This window comes from Mesoplodon densirostris, chromosome 17 (assembly GCF_025265405.1).
Source record: "Mesoplodon densirostris isolate mMesDen1 chromosome 17, mMesDen1 primary haplotype, whole genome shotgun sequence".
Classification (NCBI taxonomy): domain Eukaryota; kingdom Metazoa; phylum Chordata; class Mammalia; order Artiodactyla; family Ziphiidae; genus Mesoplodon; species Mesoplodon densirostris.
The window spans coordinates 11,708,248-11,730,107 of record NC_082677.1 but is presented as its reverse complement, the minus strand read 5'-3'; the positions used below and the strand labels follow the sequence as shown (position 1 = coordinate 11,730,107).

The 21,860-nt window shown below is 40.3% G+C and overlaps 1 protein-coding gene across 2 annotated transcripts in view; it reads left to right on the top strand.

Annotated features, from left to right (window-relative positions):
• The window catches only part of DCLK1 (doublecortin like kinase 1), a 325,118-nt gene that overhangs the window by 235,111 nt on the left and 68,147 nt on the right, over positions 1 to 21,860 (top strand). Inside the window, exons 6-7 of one of the 2 annotated variants that reach the window (XM_060079608.1) lie at positions 11,316 to 11,410; positions 15,750 to 20,635. In XM_060079608.1, coding sequence (XP_059935591.1) covers positions 11,316 to 11,410; positions 15,750 to 15,806 — 152 coding nt within the window. In that variant the 3' untranslated portion in view covers positions 15,807 to 20,635. Of the gene's footprint in view, positions 1 to 11,315; positions 11,411 to 15,749; positions 20,636 to 21,860 lie in introns of those variants that run through there. The other variant, XM_060079609.1, reaches the window with a different exon arrangement.

Genomic DNA, 21,860 nt, shown 5'->3' with positions numbered 1-21,860 from the left:
TCCACCAGGAAGCCTACACAAGCCACTGAACCAACCTCACCCACTGGGGGCAGACACCAAAAACAATGGGAACTACGCACCTGCATCCTGTAAAAAGGAGACCCCAAACACAGTAACTTAAACAAAATTATAAGACAGAGAAATATGCAGTAGATGAAGAAGCAAGGTAAAAACCCAGCAGACCAAACAAATGAAGAGGAAATAGGCAGTCTACCTGACAAAGAATTCAGAGTAATGGTAGTAAAGATTATCCAAAATCGTGGAAATAGAATGGAGAAAATACAAGAAATGTTTAACAAGGACCTAAAAGAAATAAGAGCAAACAAACAATGATGAATAACACAATAAATGAAATTAAAAGTTCTCTAGAAGGAACCAATTACAGAATAACTGAGGCAGAAGAATGGGAAAGTGACCTGGAAGATAAAATAGTGGAAATAACTACTGCAGAGCAGAATAAAGAAAAAAGAATCAAAAGAATTGAGGACAGTCTCAGAGACCTTGGGGACAACATTAAATGCACCAACATTCGAATTATAGGGGTCCCAGAAGAAGAAGAGAAAAAGAAAGGGTCTGAGAAAATATTTGAAGAGATTATAGTTGAAAACTTCCCTAACATGGGAAAGGAAATAGTCAATCAAGTCCAGGAAACACAGAGAGTCCCATACAGGATAAATCCAAGGAGAAACAGGCCAAGACACATATTAATCAAACTAAATTAAATACAAATACAACCAAAAATTAAATACAAAGAAAAAATATTAAAAGCAGCAAGGGAAAAGTAACAAATCACATACAAGGGAATCCCCATAAGGTTAACAGCTGATCTTTCAGCAGAAACCCTGCAAGCCAGAAGGGAGTGGCAGGACATATTTAAAGTGATGAAAAGGAAAAACCTACAATGAAGATTACTCTACCCAGCAAGGATCTCATTCAGATTCGATGGAGAAATTAAAACCTTTACAGGCAAGCAAAAGTTAAGAAAATTCAGCAACACCAAACCAGCTTTACAACAAATGCTAAAGGAATTTCTCTGGGCAGGAAACACACGAGAAGAAAAGGACCTACAAAAACAAACCCAAAACAATTAAGAAAATGGTAATAGGAGCATACATATCGATAATAACCTTAAATGTGAATGGATTAAATGCTCCAACCAAAAGACACAGGCTTACTGAATGGTTACAAAAACAAGACCCGTATATATGCTGTCTACAAGAGACCCACTTCAGACCTGTGGACACATACAGACTGAAAGTGAGGGGATGGAACAGGCTTTCCATGCAAATGGAAATCAGAAGAAAGCTGGAGTAGCAATTCTCATATCAGACAAAATAGACTTTAAAATAAAGACTATTAGAAGAGACAAAGAAGGACACTACATAATGATCAAGGGATCAATCCAAGAAGAAGATATTACAATTGTAAATATTTATGCACCCAACATAGGAGCACCTCGATACATAAGGCAAATACTAACAGCCATAAAAGGGGAAATCAACAGTAACACAGTCATAGTAGGGGACTTTAACACCCCACTTTCACCAATGGACAGATCATTGAAAATGAAAATAAATAAGGAAACACAAGCTTTAAATGATACATTAAACAAGATGGACTTAATTGATATTTATAGGACATTCCATCCAAAACCAACAGAATACACATTTTTCTCAAGTGCTCATGGAACATTCTCCAGGATAGATCATATCTTGGGGCACAAATCAAGCCTTGGTAAATTTAAGAAAATTGAAATTGTATCAGGCATCTTTTTGACCACAACGCTATGAGATTAGAAATCAGTTACAGGGAAAACATAAAAAACACAAACACATGGAGGCTAAACAATACACTACTAAATAACCAAGAGATCACTGAAGAAATCAAAGAGGACATTTGTCATTAGAAACAAATGACAATGAAAACATGATGACTCAAAATCTATAGGATGCAGCAAAAGCAGTTCTAAGAGGGAAGTTTATAGCAATACAGTCCTACCTCCAGAAACAAGAAAAATTTCAAATAAACAACCTAACCTTATATCTAAAGCAATTAGAGAAAGAAGAACAGAAAAAAACCAGAGTTAGCAGAAGGAAAGAAATCATAGAAGAATTCTTCAATATATGCAAATCAATCAATGTAGTAAACCATCTTAACAAACTGAAGGAGAAAAATCATATGATCATCTCAATAGATGCAGAAAAAGCTTCTGACAAAATTCAACACCCATTTATGATAAAAGCCCTCCAGAAAGTAGGAATAGAGGGAACTTACCTCAACATAATAAAGGCCATATATGACAAACCCACAACCAACATTCTCAATGGTGAAAAACTGAAACCATTTCCTCCAAGATCAGGAACAAGACAAGGTTGTCCGCTCTCACCACTAATATTCAACGTAGTTTTGGAAGTTTTACCCACAGCAATCAGAAAAGAACAAAGGAACAAAGGAATAAAATAAATAAATAAAAAATAAAAGGAACCCAAATCAGAAAAGAAGCAGTAAAGCTGTCACTGTTTGCAGATGACATGATACCATACATAGAGAATCCTAAAGATGCTACCAGAAAACTACTGGAGCTAATCAATGAATTTGCTAAAGTAGCAGAATACAAAATTAATGCACAGAAATCTCTTGCATTCCTATACACTAATGATGAAAAATCTGAAAGAGAAATTAAGGAAACACTCCCATTTACCAACACAACAAAAAGAATAAAATACCTAGGAATAAACCTACCTAAGGGGACAACAGATCTGTATGCATAAAACTATAAGACACTGATGAAAGAAATTAAAGACAACACAAATAGATGGAAAGATATACCATATCCTTGGATTGGAAGAATCAACATTGTGAAAATGAGTCAACTACCCAAAGTAATCTACAGATTCAGTTGCAATCCCTATCAAACTACCAATGGCATTTTTTGCAGAAATAGAACAAAAAATTTCACAAATTGTAAGGAAACACAAAAGACCCAGAATAGCCAAAGCAATCTTGAGAAAGAAAAACGGAGCTGGAGGAATCAGGCTCCCAGACTTCAGACTATACTACAAAGCTACAGTAATGATAACACTATGGTACTGGCACAAAAACAGAAATATAGATCAATGGAACAGGATAGAAAGCCCAGAGATAAACCCACACACATATGGTCACCTTATCTTTGATAAAGGAGGCAAAAATATACAATGGAGAAAAGACAGCCTCTTCAATAAGTGGTGCTGGGAAAACTGTACAGCTACATGTAAAAGAATGAAATTAGAACATTCCCTAACACTGTATACAAAAATAAACTCACAATGGCTTCAAGACCTAAATGTAAGGCCAGACAGTATAAAACTCTTAGAGGAAAACATAGGCTGAACACTCTGTGACATAAATCACAGCAAGATCCTTTTTGACCCACCTCCTAGAGAAATGGAAATAAAAACAAAAATAAACAAATGGGACCTAATGAAACTTAAAAGCTTTTGCACAGCAAAGGAAACCATAAACACAACGAAAAGACAAGTCTCAGAATGGGAGAAAATATTTGCCAACGAAGCAACTGACTAAGGTTAATCTCCAAAATATACAAGCAGTTCAGGCAGCTCAATATTAAAAAAACAAACAACCCAATCCAAAAATGGGCAGAAGACCTAAATAGACATTTCTCCAAAGAAGATATACAGATAGCCAACAAACACATGAAAGGATGCTCAACATCACTAATCATTAGAGAAATGCAAATAAAAACTACAATGAGGTATCACCTCACATCGGTCAGAATGGCCATCATCAAAAAATCTAGAAACAGTAAATGCTGGAGAGGGTGTGGAGAAAAGGGAAGCCTCTTGCACTGTTGGTGGGAATGTAAATTGTTAGAGCCACTATGGAAAACAGTATGGAGGTTCCTTAAAAAACTACAAATAGAACTACCATATGACCCAGCAATCCCACTACTGGGCATATATCCTGAGAAAACCATAATTCAAAAAGACACATGTACCACAGTGTTCATTGCAGCACGATTTACAATAGCCAGGACGTGGAAGCAACCTAAGCGTCCATCGACAGATGAATGGATACAGAAGATGTGGCACATGTATACAATGGAATATTACTCAGCCATATAAAGGAATGAAACTGAGTTATTTGTAGTGAGGTGGATGGACCTAGAGTCTGTCATACAGAGTGAAGTCAGTCAGAAAGAGAAAAACAAATACTGCATGCTAACACATATATATGGAATCTAAAAAATAAAAATAAAGGTTCTGAAGAACCTAAGGGCAGGACAGGAATAAAGATGTAGAGAATGTACTTGAGGAAATGAGGAGGGGGGAGGGTAAGCTGGGACTAAGTGAGAGAGCGGCATGGCCATATATACACTACCAAATGTAAAACAGATAGCTAGTGGGAAGCAGCTGCATAGCACAGGGAGATCAGCTCGGTGCTTTGTGACCGCCTAGAGGGTTGGGATAGGGAGGGTGGGAGGTAGGGAGACGCAAGAGGGAGGGGATACGGGGATATATGTATACATATAGCTGATTTACTTTGTTATACATCAGAAAATAAGACAACATCATAAAGCAATTTTACTCTAATAAAGATGTAAAAAAAAAAACCAAAACTCATTCGTCTATCTTGCAAAAAAATAAATAAATAAAAGCACATCAGCAGAGACAAGGGGCCAATGAGAATGCAGTAACGGAAGTCAAAGGGGCAGACAGTTTTGAGATGGAGGAAGAGGCCAGAAATGTTAAGAGGACAAGTAGCATGAAAACTGAAGGGAGGTCATGAGAACTGGGGCTAGGTCATAGGATTTGGCAGCGAGGACACCGCTGGTGACCCGTGCAAGGTCCATTTCAGGGGGCGTGTTTTCCCAGGGGGTCATTATGGGACTGCCCCGGGGCTGGCTCCCAGGCTAAACTCCAAGGGGAGGCTGCCCTGCAGTCAGTACCTGGCAGGGTGTGGGCAGAGTACCCCGAGCCCATCAGTCCCAGGACCCTCGTCCACCCTGATCCTTGGCTGCTTACGTGCCTAATTCCCTCCTAATAACCACGGCGTATCCTGGGATCCCAGCTGACACATTTTCGTAGTTTTAAAGCAGAGAGCTCCAGATGATTCTGTGTTCTTGTTGAATTAGAGATCTCTTTCCTTTTACCCTGAAATCGTCTTTGACTCCTTCTCCTCCTCTTCCACGTTTCGTTGGTCACCAGCCTTCGTGGCTCTTCCTCTGCTCTCCTAGGACTCCGCTTTCTCACAGCTGCGGAAACCACTTGCTAGCTGGCCCCCTCCCTGCCTTTGTCCTCTGCCCTTTACATCTGCCCTGCGCACTGATGTCAGACTTGTTGCCGTTGCTTACCGTCTGCTAAATAAAGTCTGAACTCTATTCTCAGATGAAGAACTGTCTTGATTTGGCCCCAGTCTTCCTTTCCAGCTGTATCTCCCATGTCTTCTCTGGACTTGTGCTCCAGCCTATAAATCAACTTAAATTTCCACCAGATACTCCTTGGACTTTTCCACCTCGTACCTTTATTCCTATCACTTTCTAGAAGCCTTCCCCTGTCACTTCTGGTCAAAAGCGCACACCACCAGGTTGGCCCCGCCGACCTCTGTGAGGGTCTTTCACACCTCCCCAGACGTGTGACAGTTGATTTGGCCCCTGGGCTACAGGTGACAGGCTGTATGACCCTCCCAAGTCTTAAGGTTTCTGAGGGCATGTGTTCTTTACACATCCTACAACGCCTTCAAGTTCATGGTCACTACTAAGTGAATGTTGACCAGATGAGTGAATTGAGGAACAGTAGGATCTTTTCAAGTTGCTTAGACTTCCTGAGGTTCAAGGGCCTTTTTGTAAGTATTTATTAAATAATTAATTTATAGAGCCATGTACCGTTCTCCATCCCCACTGCTTTCTATTGACCTCCCTGCTTACCATTGTTCTCAACAGATAAGATAGTCCCTTTGAATTGGACCCATTGTCTCAGTTTAAGAGAATGCAGACAAATGGAGAAAATTAGGGCTCCACCTCACCTATGGGTGAGCACCTATGAAGATAAAATTAGGAAAAAAGCATTTATTCTCAAGAGTTCCCCCACCCATTAGACGCTTGTCTATTTTCTCTTTGCCTCAGTTGACTCCATCTGCTTTTTTTCTTTTTTGTTTTCTTCTCAGTAATGTGGCAGGCAATGGACAAGGGCTGGGAAAACATATTTTAGAGTATCTACAGCCTCCTCCACGATCAGGGAGAGAGGGAAAGTCTAGGGCAAGCAGCCAGATCTGGGCAGTATGCCTGAATCACCGCCCCCTGAGCACACAGACGGATACATAGACCCATAGACATGCAAACACGATCCCTCCTCCCCTGCCTGCAAGTGCAGTGGCATACAAAAATGAGCCGTCTTAAGTGCAAAAAGCAGACAGGGAAACAGCAAGATCGGTTTTCAAGTCCAAAAGGTTAGTCACCTTGTAATGAGATAGCCTTGCGTAGAGATTGTTCTAACTTTGGGACCAGTTTGAGGCATTTAAACATTTAGTTTTCACTTGCTGTCTGAGCCTGTTACCAATGAAACTGTAAAGGGAAGAAACCCTTTAAATTCACAAAGGGTTTGCTAACATACACATGAGCTTAGAGTCATTTAAAAGAAGCAATGAATTCTAACAAGGAAGCCAAGTATTTCCCAATTCTAGAGTTTTTTTAGTAACTTTCATATTCAATTGTAAGTTTCGGGAGACAGGGAACACTAGACAGAGTCAGGCACCTGGTAAGTTCATGCTGTGTGTGCTGACTGGTTGATTACAGAATCCTGAATTCATGGCTCCAATGAGTAGAGTAGGATCATCCATCTGAAATGATGAAGGATGAGGTGAGGTCGGATCTTTCATGGGGAGTGATGTGCTGTAACAGATTCAAGCTATAGTGTCCCTGATAGGCTTAGGTGCCCCTGAGAGGGACATGGACTAAAGATGGTAGAAGTCAGCCCCACAGATTTCTTCCACAGCTCTTTGGTGGCTGGTTATACGATTGATCATCACGGGATATGAGAATAAGCCAGCCTAAAGTTTAGCGCTTCTCATTCGGGAGGTAACAAGCAGAGCAAAGGATACAGGGTTTAAAATGTGCCCAGACAGATCTGAGCAAAGGAAACCAGAACTGGATATAAGGCAGTGGATCTGATGAGTACTTTAGTAATTCAGATGTTAGTGACTTCGATTGAGATAACTAATTGCTAGACCTGCTTGGCCATTTAAAAACAACCATATGAAGTTGAATTTTTCCCATTCAAAATAAAGAATTACTTATTACAGGCCTCTGTAAAATAACACCGTTTGTTAGTTGAATTTTAATGAGCTCTATTAAATAAGTGACAAAGCCCTTTTATACTGGCACTCAGGGACTTCTGGAATTACAGGATTAAAACACAACTGAACTCGGTACATGTGTCAAACTTACTTATGAAATGAAATTAATTATTCCAGCAGTGATCCAACCATAAGGTGTGTGATGTTTTCTGGAGGTCAAGAACCATTTTAAAAAGTTGCCAAGAGGATGCTTTTTAGGTGGCCAAGAGGCAGAGTCTGAACAGAGCTCTGACCTTAAGAACGCAGTCGTTCCCAACTTACAAGCGGATCGTGTTCGAAAAACGTTTGATTGTAGATGACTTTTTGGAACCCGAACTTCATTTCTCCAGAGAGATGGCAATACAAGTAGAAGCTGTGAGCCTAGAGGCTGTCAATAAAGGAGGTGGGTTGGAGTGCCCCAGTGAGAGAGAAACCTACACGTCCCCAGCTCTCCAGACAGGGGCAAGAGTCCTGGACGCTTCCTGAGGTGCCGGGACAGGCCACGCTCATGGGAAAAGGGTGCAGTTCTTTGAGTAAGATGCGAATGAGACTCAGTTCTAGCTCTGCTGCCTTTGAGCTGTTCGTCTTTGGGCAAGTTACCTCTCTGAACCTGTTCCTCATCCCCAACAGGAAAAATGACACCAACCTACAACGCAAGTTTTCTCCCTCCCTCCCTCCCTCCCTCCCTCCCTCTCTCTCTCTCTTTCTCTCTCTTTCTCTCTCTCTCTCTTTCTTTCTTAAGGTACATACAATGCACCTCTAGCCTTAATCCTCTTCAGTCAATCAATTAACCACATCTGATAGTTTTTACCTCTTAAATCTCTCTGGAGTGTTTCCATTTCCCTCCACCTCCACTGCACTACCCTAGATGGAGCCACACCATCTCTCTGACCACAGGACCTTTGAAATGTGCCCCTGTCTCTCCTACCTGGACATTCGGCTAAGGGGTGTCCCTGCTGCCATTACTGTTCCCCTCTCAACCATTCTTGACAGGGTAAGAGCTCTTCAGAGCTTTTTAAAATGCAGATCTGATCCCCTGGGTTCCAGCTTAAAATCATCCAATGGCTTCTCACTGTGCTTTGGATAAAACCCAAACTCCTTAACTTGAGTTTCAAAACCCCGCGTTATGTGACCCCTGCCGCTTCCTCCATCCTCATTCATAAGGTCCTTCCCTCCAACTCCACTTGGCTGCTATGCTGACTTGTTTAGGTCCCTTCAGAGCACCATACTTGCTCCCTCCTCCGTGCCCAGCCATGAAACACGTGGTCCTCTTGCCTTGGAACACTTTCCCTCACTGTGCCCTACCCTCCTTCCCCTGGCAAACTCCTACTAATCCTGAGGATCTGGCTTCACTACCTCTTACCCTCTCTGTAGGGTGTAGGCCAGTCTTGACCCCATAGGTTGTTAGGATTCCAACAGCAACATGCAGTACTTCCCCTCTCAGAATACTCTGTTGTGATTACTAGTTGAGTTGTGTGATTTCCCTGCAGGTTAGGAGGTGGGTGCAGCAGAGCAAGTGGTGGTAAAGAGTGCAGAGATTTCGGCCTCCGCCCTGTATTCTCTGGTCAAGTTGCTTATCATCTTGATGCCTCCTCATCTATAAAATAATACTGCTTGCCTCGCAGAGTTATCCTGATAGTTAAATGAGATAATATGTGTGTGTGTATGTGTGTGTATATATGCATATATGTGTATATATTGGCTTGGCCGAAAAGTTCATTCGGGTTTTCCTGTAAGGTGTTACGGAAAACTCAAATGAACTTTTTGGCCAACCCAGTATATCAATATAAAAGGTTTAAGTGCGTTAACTAGTCCATAGAAAATAAGTCTTCAATAAACTGAGATGCATGCATAATGAATACTTAGTAAACACAAGCTTTTTGTTGTTGCTTTGTTTTGTTTTTTGTAAGCTGAGTATTGCTACGGCTGTTTTCCTGGGAGTGCGCTTTCTCTTTTTCTTTATGTTCCATTGGCTTGGTAAGATTAGAGTCTCAAAAGTAAAACTGTGAGTACTGTGTTTGCTTTCCCATTTGCTCATTTCTTCCCGAACTGCGTAGCCTGTAGGAGGGATGTAAAGACGTAAAGTGATGTAGAAAGTGGGCAAAGAAAATAGTATGTTCACAAAGCCTGTTTTCCAGTCAACTCCTCGGGGATCCCATGCCTTATTAGTTGTGGATTCTGCCTCTGCCCACAGTTCTTTAGTCCTTGCCTGTTTCAGAGCCCTTCCTATCAGAGGCCCTGGCGGGGCAGTGCAGTGCCAGGAGGCCCAGGCGTCAGGCTCATTCAACAAAGACGGGACCATAGAATGCAAGCAAATTAAAGCATTCTCAGTGCTTCCTACTTCAATCTGCCCCCAAAAAACCAAAAAACAAAAAATAGGTGTGTGCGTGTGTGTGCATGTGTGTGTTTTAGATGGAGTCACCAAATACATGTCAAAGGCAACACACAAATTAGTGCAGCATGAGTTCTGTGACATTTGGTAAAGGTCTTTGGAGAAGATGACAAAACAAGGAGCTTCCCAGTTCCACGGCCCCTAAGGTTTGGTGCAAACACTGTGTGTGAAAAATCACCAAACGTGTACCTCACCACTGAATTTTGTGAGGGTCGACTTATTACCCCTGTTACCTGGTAGTCTCCAGGCTTTAGAAGAGTTCTTGTCATTTTCATTTTTTTAGATGAATCACTGGGTTTGTTGCCCCCAGAGGCACTTCGTTATGATTCAGTGTAAAGCCCTGAAAGGACTTGGCTTCCGGGAGTTAGGGGTGGGATGAGGGCTGCAGTGGTTCCGCGTTGGCATGAGGCTGAATTGACACCTTTGATGTAGCCCAAGACAGAACCCGCACCTCCCACTGCTGCTCGGAAGACGTCAGCCTTACGCAGAAAAGGCATCTGCTGAGGAATCCTGCTTCTCATTCAGCCTGCTCTGGGAGCAGCCTTAGCCATCGTTAACTAATCCAACCGCTTCCCTCCTCCCCTGCGGTGCTGGGCTTAGTGCTAAGAAGGGATTTCGCCTCTCGCTCTTGTCAGGTTAGGCACTGAGACTGTGTCCATGTTAGAACTCATAGAAGGTAAGTTAAATGCATGATCCCTCTCCCTCACGGAAAGATGTTTATTTTGCGCCCTGGAGGACGTTTGTGTCTCATTGCTAATGCTACTTCCGTTGCTGTGGATGTAAAACATGTAAAAATGTTGACATTTTTACAGGCAAAATAGTGGCGATCTGATACAGCTTTATAGAGTCATGTCTTTAAGTGTTTTATCAGTTTTTAGAGGTGTTGTTACTCAGAGCAAAGATTGGCTTACGTGAGTTCTGGGGCTTTGATTCCTTTTAGGGATAATGTTTAAAAGTCTTGAGAGTCAGGTTGGTTCTTGTGATGTAAACCTGTTAAAAAGCAGCTTCTATTCTCGACAGCAGTACAGACTCACGGTGAGTTCCTGAGTGTCTGTGCCAGTTACTTTGTCTTGCTGGAGGCAGGTCCTTCTGAGTTAGGCTGGGGGGTGCACAGGGCGCAAGTGGATGTGGGAACTTCTAGAAGTGAGTTCTTAACTCTAAAAAGACAGTGATCTGTTTTCACAAGACTCTGGGACTATCACTTGTGAGCTGTGCTCATATTTACTTTCACTGGCTTGTACTGGGAAGCTAAACTAAAGAAGGAAGCATAAAGTCCATTGAAAATGTCTCAGAACCGCACGCCTAAAACCTCCATGGGCACAGCTAAGAGCATCATTCATAAACTCATCAGGAAAGTTGTGCAAAGTACGTTATTATTCTTTTTACTGCTATATTCAACACTGGGTTAACAAAGCAGTGAATTTCTAAAGAAGGTTTCTCCCAGAAGCTGTTTTTCAGGACTATAGATAAAAGGGTATCTGGAATTTTAGCAAACGTCCCTCTTGAATTGTTTGTTGCTCTGAGAAGATGGTTTGTTGTGAGAATTCTTTAATAAGCCGCTTTTCCCCTCTGTGATTCTCTGTGTTTCTAGTTAATGGAACCCCTGGGAGTCAGCTGTCTACTCCGCGCTCGGGCAAGTCTCCAAGCCCATCACCCACCAGCCCTGGAAGCCTGCGGAAGCAGAGGGTAAGGAGATGAGCAAGCTCCTTGTTTAAGACCTGTCCATGTCTCGGTGCCGATGGTACAGGTGCCAGCAAATAGCCCTCTCATGATAGCGCTGCTTGTCTCTAAGGAAGAACCAGGCGAGGGCAGGAGGCGACCGACCTTGGGTCACTTATTATGGCTGTGGTTTCTCTTAGCTAGGACTCGGGGCTTTAACTTTCCCTGTAAACTTGTCCTGATCTTAATTCCAGGAAGAATAGACAGTTGCTGCTTCACTTTGTAATACCTCACTCTTTTTGTCTCGAGTGCACAAAGACGTTAATGGCACTGGACTTGTAAGCTTCCTTAGCTGAAATGAGTTTCATTAGAGACATCATCACTGGTCACCAGACTTCCTTAAGAAGGAAAAGGAAAAGTGCCTGGATTGGAGGTGGGCGGGCCCTGGTGGGAGTTGCTTTAGGGCAAAGGATGGTGGTCCAGAGCCCCTGAGGGTTTGTGCTGCAGAGATGGTTGCATGTGGCCTGTGTTTTTATGAATGAAACCCACACCGAGCACCTTCTCTTTCATCATGACCTGCATTTATCTTTGAGCTTCTTGTGTAATAATGGAGAAGTTGATTGAGCTTGGAGACCAAAGTCAAAAAAGTTACTGGAAACAGTGTTCGTTTCTCTGTGCTAAGGAAGGGGGTGGGATTAGCTTTTCTTTCAGGATGGAAGAACTACTGTTTGGAACGCCTCACAACCTCTGCGGTTTGTCTTTTCCAGTAAGACCAAGGCAAGAATCAAAGGAGTGGGACGGGGAGGAGGGGCATGGCACAGTGGAGGCAACAGGAGGCCTTTCATTGCCCTGATTTCACAGGCAAGGTGTGGAGGGAGGTTTCAGGATGCTGCTCCCTGGACATTTTAAGCAGCTAGGGCTCTTTGGCAGCCTTTGAACCCAAAGATTGGATTCATGAATTTCATTTCTTGTACTATGTGCTTTAAAGTGAGACTTTAGGGCTTCCCTGGTGGCGCAGTGGTTGAGTGTCCGCCTGCCGATGCAGGGGACACGGGTTCGTGCCCCGGTCCGGGAAGATCCCACATGCCGCGGAGCGGCTGGGCCCATGAGCCATGGCTGCTGAGCCTGCGTGTCCGGAGCCTGTGCTCCGCAACGGGAGAGGCCACAACAGTGAGAGGCCCGCGTACTGCAAAAAAAAAAAGAGAGAGACTTTATGTTCCATACATTTAAACTGCCTCCAAGAGGGAAGCTCCTCTTTGCAAGCCTCCTGCTGAGGTTGTGTCCACACACCCTCTGCGGGGGGAGGTGACTGAGTCAGCCCCCAGTCCCCTTTGCAGCCTGGCCCCCACTTAGCAGGTCGTACTGTCCTGCTCACTCCACTGAACCCCCTGGCATCAGGTCCAGCTGGTTTTGATCATTGGATGAGGCCTGGAGCTGGGCACCAGCTCCTCCACTAAATGGCTGTGTTATCTTTGATAAGTCTGTTATCCTCTCCTGGCTTCAGTCGAAACAAAACAAAATAAAAGGCTCTTTCCAGATAGAAAACCCAATAATGTGACTCCAGTTCCAGCTGAGTGTTTTCACTATGGTTTCTTCATGGCCGCAGTCTAATCTGGCATTTTAAAGTACAGGAATCATTAGTGAACTACTAGAAGAATGGACCAAGTTCATTTAATCTCCTACATGTCTATGGTTGAGTGGAGGAAGGGCTAGTGGAGTGAGTGATGCTTTTCTTATAAATGTTACCCAGTGAGGCCCCCATCTATAGAGGCAGCCATTAGAAATAGGGCAGACTGGGGACTTCCCTGGTGGTGCAGTGGTTAAGACTTTGCTTTCCAGTGCAGGGGGTATGGGTTCGATCCCTGGTTGGGGAATGAAGATCCCACATGCCTCGTGGCCAAAAAACCAAAACATAAAAGAGGCCATATTGTAACAAATTCAATAAAGACTTGAAAAAAAGAAAAAGAGATAGGACAGATAGGGCCCTCTTACATAGAATAGTCTCTCTTTTGAGGTGTATACTTTGGAGACGACACCTGGCATAGAAATCCGTCTTCATCCTTTGGGCTAATTAAATTAGATTCAGGATTTAGCTCATGCTTCGTTGTTGAGATTAGATTAGAATGAGTGAGACTCCCTGCTACAGGTCTGAGCTTCCCGCCTGCTGGCTTATGGTGGAGACTTCCATCTTGGGGATGTAAAGCACTTGGCTCAGCTGTCCCTTCATTATTATTATTTTTTTTTGTGGTATGCGGGCCTCTCACCGTTGTGGCCTCTCCCTTTGTGGAGCACAGGCTCCGGACACGCAGGCTCAGCGGCCATGGCTCACGGGCCCAGCCGCTCTGCGGCATGTGGGATCCTCCCGGACCGGGGCACGATCCCGTTTCCCCTGCATCGGCAGGCGGACTCTCAACCACTGCGCCACCAGGGAAGCCCCTCAGCTGTCCCTTTGTTGGCAAAATGAGGGTAGAATTTGCTTCTGCTGCCCTCTGCAGTCCCTACGTCACTATGACTTTGTCCAACTGAGGCAGAACATTTCCATCCGGCTCCTAGCAGCTGTGTGGCCAATGGCTTATGTAATTAACACTGCCAGCGCTTGGGAAATGATCATAAGGGTTGGTTCTCTTGTAGGTTCTTCATTTTGTCATTTAAACTACCAGTGCACGTTCCGTACTTGGCAGGGAGAAACAATCTCGTTTGTTTTAAGGAGACAAAAGGTTTATCATCATCTGAAAACATTTATTAAACACATGTTGTGAGCAGAGCAGCGGATAGGTTAGAGGTGGTTCCGTTTCCAGGCTTTTGAATTGAGGCCGTAAATGAACATCCTCCATCCATGTACCATGTCAATGAGTAGAAACATTCCCAGCTGCTTTAGTGAGAGGAGCTTTCATCTTGGTGTGGAGGCGACTGCATCAAATAATACCTCCCAGTTAAACTGAGCCTAGAATATCCCTAAAAACTGATCCTGTTTCAAATTTGGTTAATATTCTTCTCAAATGGCTATACTCCTATGCAGGAAATACTGAAATAAGTGAAAGATGGCAAGTGCTAAAAGAAGACACTTCAAAGAATAAATTAACTCTTTTTATTGCAAATTGGGAAACAGTAGCTACTTCTCTTTTTCTTTCTGTGTTGCCTAGCAACATGGCCAGGAAAATGAGTGGGCTGCCTCTCCCTGCAACACACACTCACACTTCCTACCTCATTTTGAAACACAAGAATATAAGCTGCTTTTTTTTTTTTAAAGGAATATTGAGACATTTGACTGCTTCTTCACAAACAAGAAAATCTATATTTTTATTTATGTTAATTATGGTTTAATCAGCTTTTTTCCTTCCCTTAATATTATATTTTTGTTACCTCTTTTGGTATTTTAGAATAGTCCTATACAATAGGAGTCTGCATGCCAGATATTTTTCTTCTTGAAAGCGCTGATGGCAGTGTACCAAGCAACTGCCCTATTTTTCCAAAACACTGTTATTTAAATTGCTGTCTAGAAGCGTTTGGTCACAGATGCAGATCCGGGAGGATCTTTTCCATCCATGAACTTTCTGGGGTCCCATTTCTTAATACATCAGGAAGAAAAGTGTTGTATTGTGTAGGTGGAATGAAGCTTCCCATGATACTCCCACATGGCTGACTTTTGTAGATTATCTGATCAGTCAAATGATGTGAAGAGTGGGTGGTTCAAAATAGAAAAGAAGCCAGGATTCCAGACACTCTCTGCAGATCTGAGCTCGTTGCCTGGTGACCGACAGAGGGATCTCATAGCAGAAAAGGGCGGAGGGAAGAAGAGGGAAGGTGATGGGTGAGCAGTTGGGGAACCGGGATAAACACTGGGAAGGGAGCAGGGAGGTCAAGTTCACATTCTTTCTGTCTTCCAAACATACCATTTTGAAAAGGCAATGTTTATTGGGTGTATGCGGGGTGCAAATGCAACCCTTGAGTTGCTGCTCTGGGACCAGAATTTCCTGAATGCCAGCTGGGGCTCCTAATAAATTATTGCCTGAGGTACGCACGTTCCTCTTCTACCCAGAATGGGAAGGAAACGTTCAAGGAAGAATTGCCTAGATACACAGTAGCAGAATTGGTGTTGACAGACCTCAAGGGCTGTAGAACCCAACTGGACACAAAGGAAGGCAAAAGCTCATGAGCGGATCAAGCCAATAAGGCAGAATAAGCACCCTTTTCATCTATTTAGATGGTTTCATGATCTTTCCTCTTATTCACAATTGACGACTCTAACGGGTTCAATGACGTCAGAAACCAAGGGTGCCCATTCAGTGTTGTTCCACTCCTAAGAGAGCCCCAGGGCGCCTAAGCAAGCCAAGTAAACAAATCTATACCGCCCTTCATCTTACAGGACCTGTATCGCCCCCTCTCTTCGGATGATTTGGATTCAGTAGGAGACTCAGTGTAAAAGAGACAATGGAGCAGTGTATATGGTTTGTGGTTGGGTGAAGGTTTCACGTTTCCTAAGCAAAAGTCTAACAGCAAAATACACAAAAGAGTTTTGCATACCTTGAAATTATGAAGCCTAAATCATATAGAAGGAGATATCCAGGCATTTTATATTAATCCTTGAAAGAGATATTTTTTTATATCTCCTACGTTGATTTGACTGAGGGAGCTTGAACACAAACGGGCTCAATTGGTGAGGTTTTTTGTGCCAGGCCTGGCTCTAGATGAATTTCATTTATGGGCCTGATCTTAGTTTCAGAACATGCTGATGGTGTAGCAAGACAGTCAATTTCTGTAGATGGGGTTTTCATTTTGATCATAAGTAAACATGTAGATACAAATTTTCTGTACAGTTCTGTACAGATTTTCTGGCTAAGCAGATTAAAATGCCACTAGCAGACATTTTTTCTTAAAGTTATATTCTTCTTAAACTTTACATTGCTGATTTTAAAGTACTTTTATTGCAAAATAATCAAAATATTCAAGTAGGGTTCTTCTTCCTAGACAATATTCAGAGCTACTTGTCATTTTGTGGGTTAGTATAGGTGAGGAAAAACACCCATGTCAAAGACATATCTCATGAAGACTCTCTTGTTAAGCATAGGAACTTTCCTTATTTTTGTTGTAAAAAGTAAATTTTACTCTTTAAACTTATCTTTCATTGAAAACAGCCTAAGTATAGCTTAAACATGAAGAATTTGTTCAATGGCATTGCTATAAATTATATAATTCTTCCCTACAACCATATATATAATTTTTCAAATATGTAAATGCTGAAGCTAGGAAGCTTTTTTTAAAAAACATACAGACCTAAAAAATTGTGTCTGGACTTATTCCAAAAAACCAATTTGAAAAGCAAAATCCTTTTAAATGGTGCTGCATAAATCAGGTCCCAAATATCCAAATCTCTACTCTGATAAATCCTGGATCTTACTGGTATTTTGGAAATTTTCATATGCAAAACTCCTTTGTGTTAAACTAAGTAAATCTATGATTATAACCTATTGTTAAACATTAACCTACTAATTCTGCTTTCCTAGTCCTCTGTTTAAAAATTATAGTCAGCTTTGCTTAAACATAAAACAATTATTTTTAATCTGAATGTTAAGAACTAATTTAATGTGTATGGTCTGTTGTATTTAAGCCATACCCTAGTGATCATTTAGTTTTACTAGTTCAAACACTAACAATTTAAGACTTGTGTAGCATGGTTTTGATATTTTACAGGCTTGACATATCTCAGTAGGTGATAAATTAAAAATGTATGATGCCACTTGGAGGCTTTTACTTGGTTTTTTTTTTTCAAATTTTACTTGAAGATTGAATTTAAAAACAAAATGTTTGATTCAAAATGGAGAGAATTTCAGTTGTCATATACTGTTTTAAATGTTATCCATTTATCTCCTTGATAAATTGCTCAACTATCAAATTTTACCATCTGGTTTATAGTTACATATGTTACTATCTCACTTTCCAAGTGAATAAAATATTCCAACCATAAGAAGGAGAAGAAGAAAAAAAACAGTACAGGCAACCTAACAGCATTTGAAAACTTAGCCTTATAAAAATTAGTGCCTCATTATCCTGTCTGTTGCAGAGAAAGACACTTCTCTGGCAGGTTATTTGAGAACTGCAAACTGAACCATTCCATCTTGAAAGAACAGTTCATAATACCTGTTCCAGACTTCAGATTTTAAAACTGTTTCCAATAGAAATGAACAGAGACTCCTGCTGAGATCAAAAGGCTGCTTTGTTTTAGCTGAAACAGTAAACATCTGTGAGGTTGCCTATGCTGGTGTCTGTTCTAGTTATGTCTTTGTAAGATGCATTACTTAATACAGTTGAGTCCATAAAAGATTAGTATGTATTTGACTGAACTGTCAAAAATGCAAAGAAAGCAGTGGAACAGTTAACCTAAATCTGGTGGGGTCAGATGGTCCAGAATAAAAAATAAATTCCAATAATTTTAACTTCCCTGAACTGTCAATCTTATGGACAACTACTGCTTAGAAAGGTCCAATAAACGCTATTTGTTCTGGATAAGTGGCAGATATTGCCAATTGATATGAAGCCCAGGGCTTTGTTTAGACATGGCAAAAAGAAACTGGACTTGTACTAATTGCCGATAGATATCATGGCCAACTTTCCATTCAAGCAGTTCCGAGGGAAATGCTATTCCACAGCATTTAATCTTTTGAACATATGACTTTTATTAAACGACTGTTCAGGGGCAATATATATCATTTACTTTTGAAACTAAAATCCCTCAGAGATTGAAACAGCACACCATTTATAGACTTTGAGATCTCTTCCTGTGCAGAGCATAATTCCATTATACTAAAGCAGAAATTAAAAAAAAAAATCCTTAGCAACAAACCAGAAGTTTTCAGTTTATTGGTGGAGCCGAATTGATGATTTATAGGCACCTAAGATTTACTTACTTACAGAATTCTTTTGAAAAAAAATTAGACACTGAATTTTTAAATTGTTCTACTGGGCAGAAGAGACCTCCAGCAAAAGCAATGCATTTTTGTCCTTATGGTAGACCTTAAATGTTCTGTGAAGACATTGCACTCTAGGAAAAATTTGATCTTTGGCACTTACATTTTCACCTTTAAATGTCATAGAGAATGATACAATAAACGTATCCCTGCTTTCCGCATTTTAGAAATGCAAAACCTAATTATAAATCAAGTGTAAACTTAAGTGTGAACTCAAAAGACTGGTTCTGAAAGCCACATGGTTTGTTTCTTCTTTGTCTTGCTTAATTATGTGGGGTGGGGCAGGAGTTCCCATTGTTTTCATACTGTCATAGACTTGTGAGACATGGCAGGTCCACACCCATCTATACACATCCCTGTGTTCTTATATTGGCTCATGTAAATATTGAAAATATCAAATACTATCTTCTAAAAACATTTGAACCAGAATTCATGTGCCACATGTGTTCCCTGTGTTAACCAGCAGGGGTATTTTGGTTGCATCCACTGCAGATCTGTACATGATTTTTTTTTTTTCATTTAAAATAATGAAATCTAAAAGCCACATTTCTTAATACAAATGAATGAATATATAGAATAATATCCTTAAAAAATAATTCCATATATTTTAGCTATTGGACCACTAAATTTTTCAAATGTGGCCGTATATCTACCCTGGTGTGTAGGTGTTTACATAAATTTGCAGGGCTCAGTGTGTATATGGGTGTGCTTATGTAAGTATTTGTGTATGTTTATAGACCATAAATAGTAGAGTATGGTATTTGTGACACAGCCTTATAAGTTACTGGCTTTTGTGGAATTGTATGTAAAACCTTTCATGTCATAAATCATCACCAATGACATATTAATTGAGGCATATTTAACTTCAAAAGTAGCTTGCTAAACTAGTATGGCAAAATGGTTCCAAATAATAGGCAGATGTACTGATTTATTTGAAACAATTTGGAATCCAGTTAAACAAAAATTTCAAATTCAGATAAATCCAATATTGTGTTAACTATTAAATATAAGCATACATTAATGTTTATATTGTTATGTCCTGATATTCTGTTATTAAAATGGTTATATACTATCACTGATGTTTCTCTAATGTGTATGACATGTGGTGATTGTCAGTCAGTATTCACTAAAAAAAAGGAAGTATTGATTTATAGGGTTGTGAGTAGGTGAGTAATTATATTGAAACATAAATCGAAGAGAATCCAAACTGCGTTTGATTTGAAGTAAGTTGAATTGCAAAGCCAGATAACCTGTAAGGCAGTTTTGTATGTTCTTTCAAAACGCGATTCTAAAGTATTGACATGTTTTCAGTAGTAACCCTACTATACTTCCTGTATGTGTGTATAGCAAATATACACACTCCTGAAAATGTTAATTGGATGAATATACTGGGAATGAACTTTTTGGGCAACCCAATGCTATATATACATATATTTCCTATTTATGCGTATTTGCATTAGCCTGGCTAGCATCTCTAACTGTGCATGTCAGTGACAACGATATCCCACAGAATTATAGTGTGAAAATTAGAGATATATTGAATTCAAAATACCAATTGCCTGATGCAGTTTGTTATACTGTCAGCTGAAAAATATTTGTAACTTTGTGCCTGTAATGCATGTGGAAAAGATAGGAAATCTGAGGCCCTAGCTGTAATTTTTCAGGGTGCATGATATATAGTGTCTTTAAAATGTGGTTCATTTTAGTAAAGACGATGGATAAATTCCAAGATAGTATAAATGATGCATGCAATACATGGGTGTTTGTATTATATATGGCCACAAAATGGTTTTGAAGCCAGGGTAGTAGGTATCTGAAAGGTCATAGGCAAAGAACTATGAAAGTTAATTTTCTTGTGATGTGTTTCTTTGAGTTTATATTCATCAACAAGCAAGGAATTGAGTTTATTTGTTCTAAGGACATTTTACTTTGAAATACACTATGAATGTTGTAAATTTGGATAAAATTTTTGTAGAGAGGTTGACATATTTCCTGCTTACAGTTTGAGTTGCTCGGATGTGTATTCTCTTAAAAAAAGCATTTGCTGTTAAAATGTTTTAAACAGCAACATGTTTTAAAAGTCCATTAGTTGAGGCCATCAGCAGAGTTTTACAGAGCGAAATGATGAAATGTTTCATTGACCTACCCAATTTTGAAAGTTCCATCACTTTGTACTGTGGCTTCACTGTAAAATGTTGTACCTTGCGTTTCACACTGGACCATGTTATTCCCCTCAAAGTTAATGTTGTGACACTTACCACCTTAAAAATAACTATAATAAACAGGAAAAACCACCTACGTTGTTCAGTGAGTTTCTTTCAGAAAACTTGATAAGTAGACATTGAAATTGAAATGACTGTGTGGGGTAAGGGTTACATTCAGAATCATATTTATGGTGTTTTATGATGTAATTAGCATCAGCAGATGATACCTGAGATACTGCAGATTGACATCGCATGACATCCAAAGTATAAAATACTGACAATAACAATGAAATAAGACTATTTGTTGAAGAATTCTGTTTTAGTTGGTTATATTAAAATCATTAATACACTTTCCTCTCAGGGTTGCATTAATGGTGAATATGTCAAACAAATTGGCAACTGGTTGAAAAAAAGAAATTTTAACCGTAGTAACTTCCTCCTGGGCATGAAGGCATTTTCCCCAAGGTCATCTAATTTGCAGGGGGAAAAATGTGCATGTGTATATAGGTGCATGTGTGTGTATGAAAGGTATTTTAAAAGCGCTAAATAAATAAATATATCATAAAATAACTATAATAACAAACTTGATTACCCAACTTTAATATAGAACAAAAATCCATAATCTGTTTCATTCTTAATATGGTATATAAGGGAGAATAGAAAGTTTACTGGCCTAGTTAGAAAAAAATTTTTTACGTTAACATTATTATAGAAGTCTAAAATTCTGGTTTTAAATCTAACATTTTTACTAGGTTCATTTTAACCTTAAAATTATAGTTTGCTTTAATTGGTTCTCTTTATTATTTCCATGATAACCTAAATATAGTCAGTACTCAAAGCAATAATGGTACAGCTGGAAGGAATGTTTACAAATTCATAAAATTCCAGATTGTGCTTCTACTTTCTGAATATAATAGACTTCAAAGTGAAATGGAGCAGGTGCCTGAAAGAGTAGTGCTGGGAATGCAAACTAAGGAGTAAATCATGGAGGGCATTATTTTATTGAGAGGAGATTCCCCTTCCAAACTATGATTTCACAGCGAGAAAGTCCTAAGAGGAGACCTGGTGCCCACCAAGACAAATAGTTGAGATTCTAAATGTACAGATCCTGGCTTTAAGTGAGCATAGTGACTAGACGGTAGCAGCAAAGCAGACTGCCCCGTACAACAGAGTCATAACTAAACGTGTTTATTTTTGATATCTTGGCTCCGTGGTTTCACTAACATAGATTTAATGCCAGTATTCCCATTTTCATTTTCTCTTCCTCTAAGTAAACCTATTTTATGAATGACAGTTCTACAGTCCTTT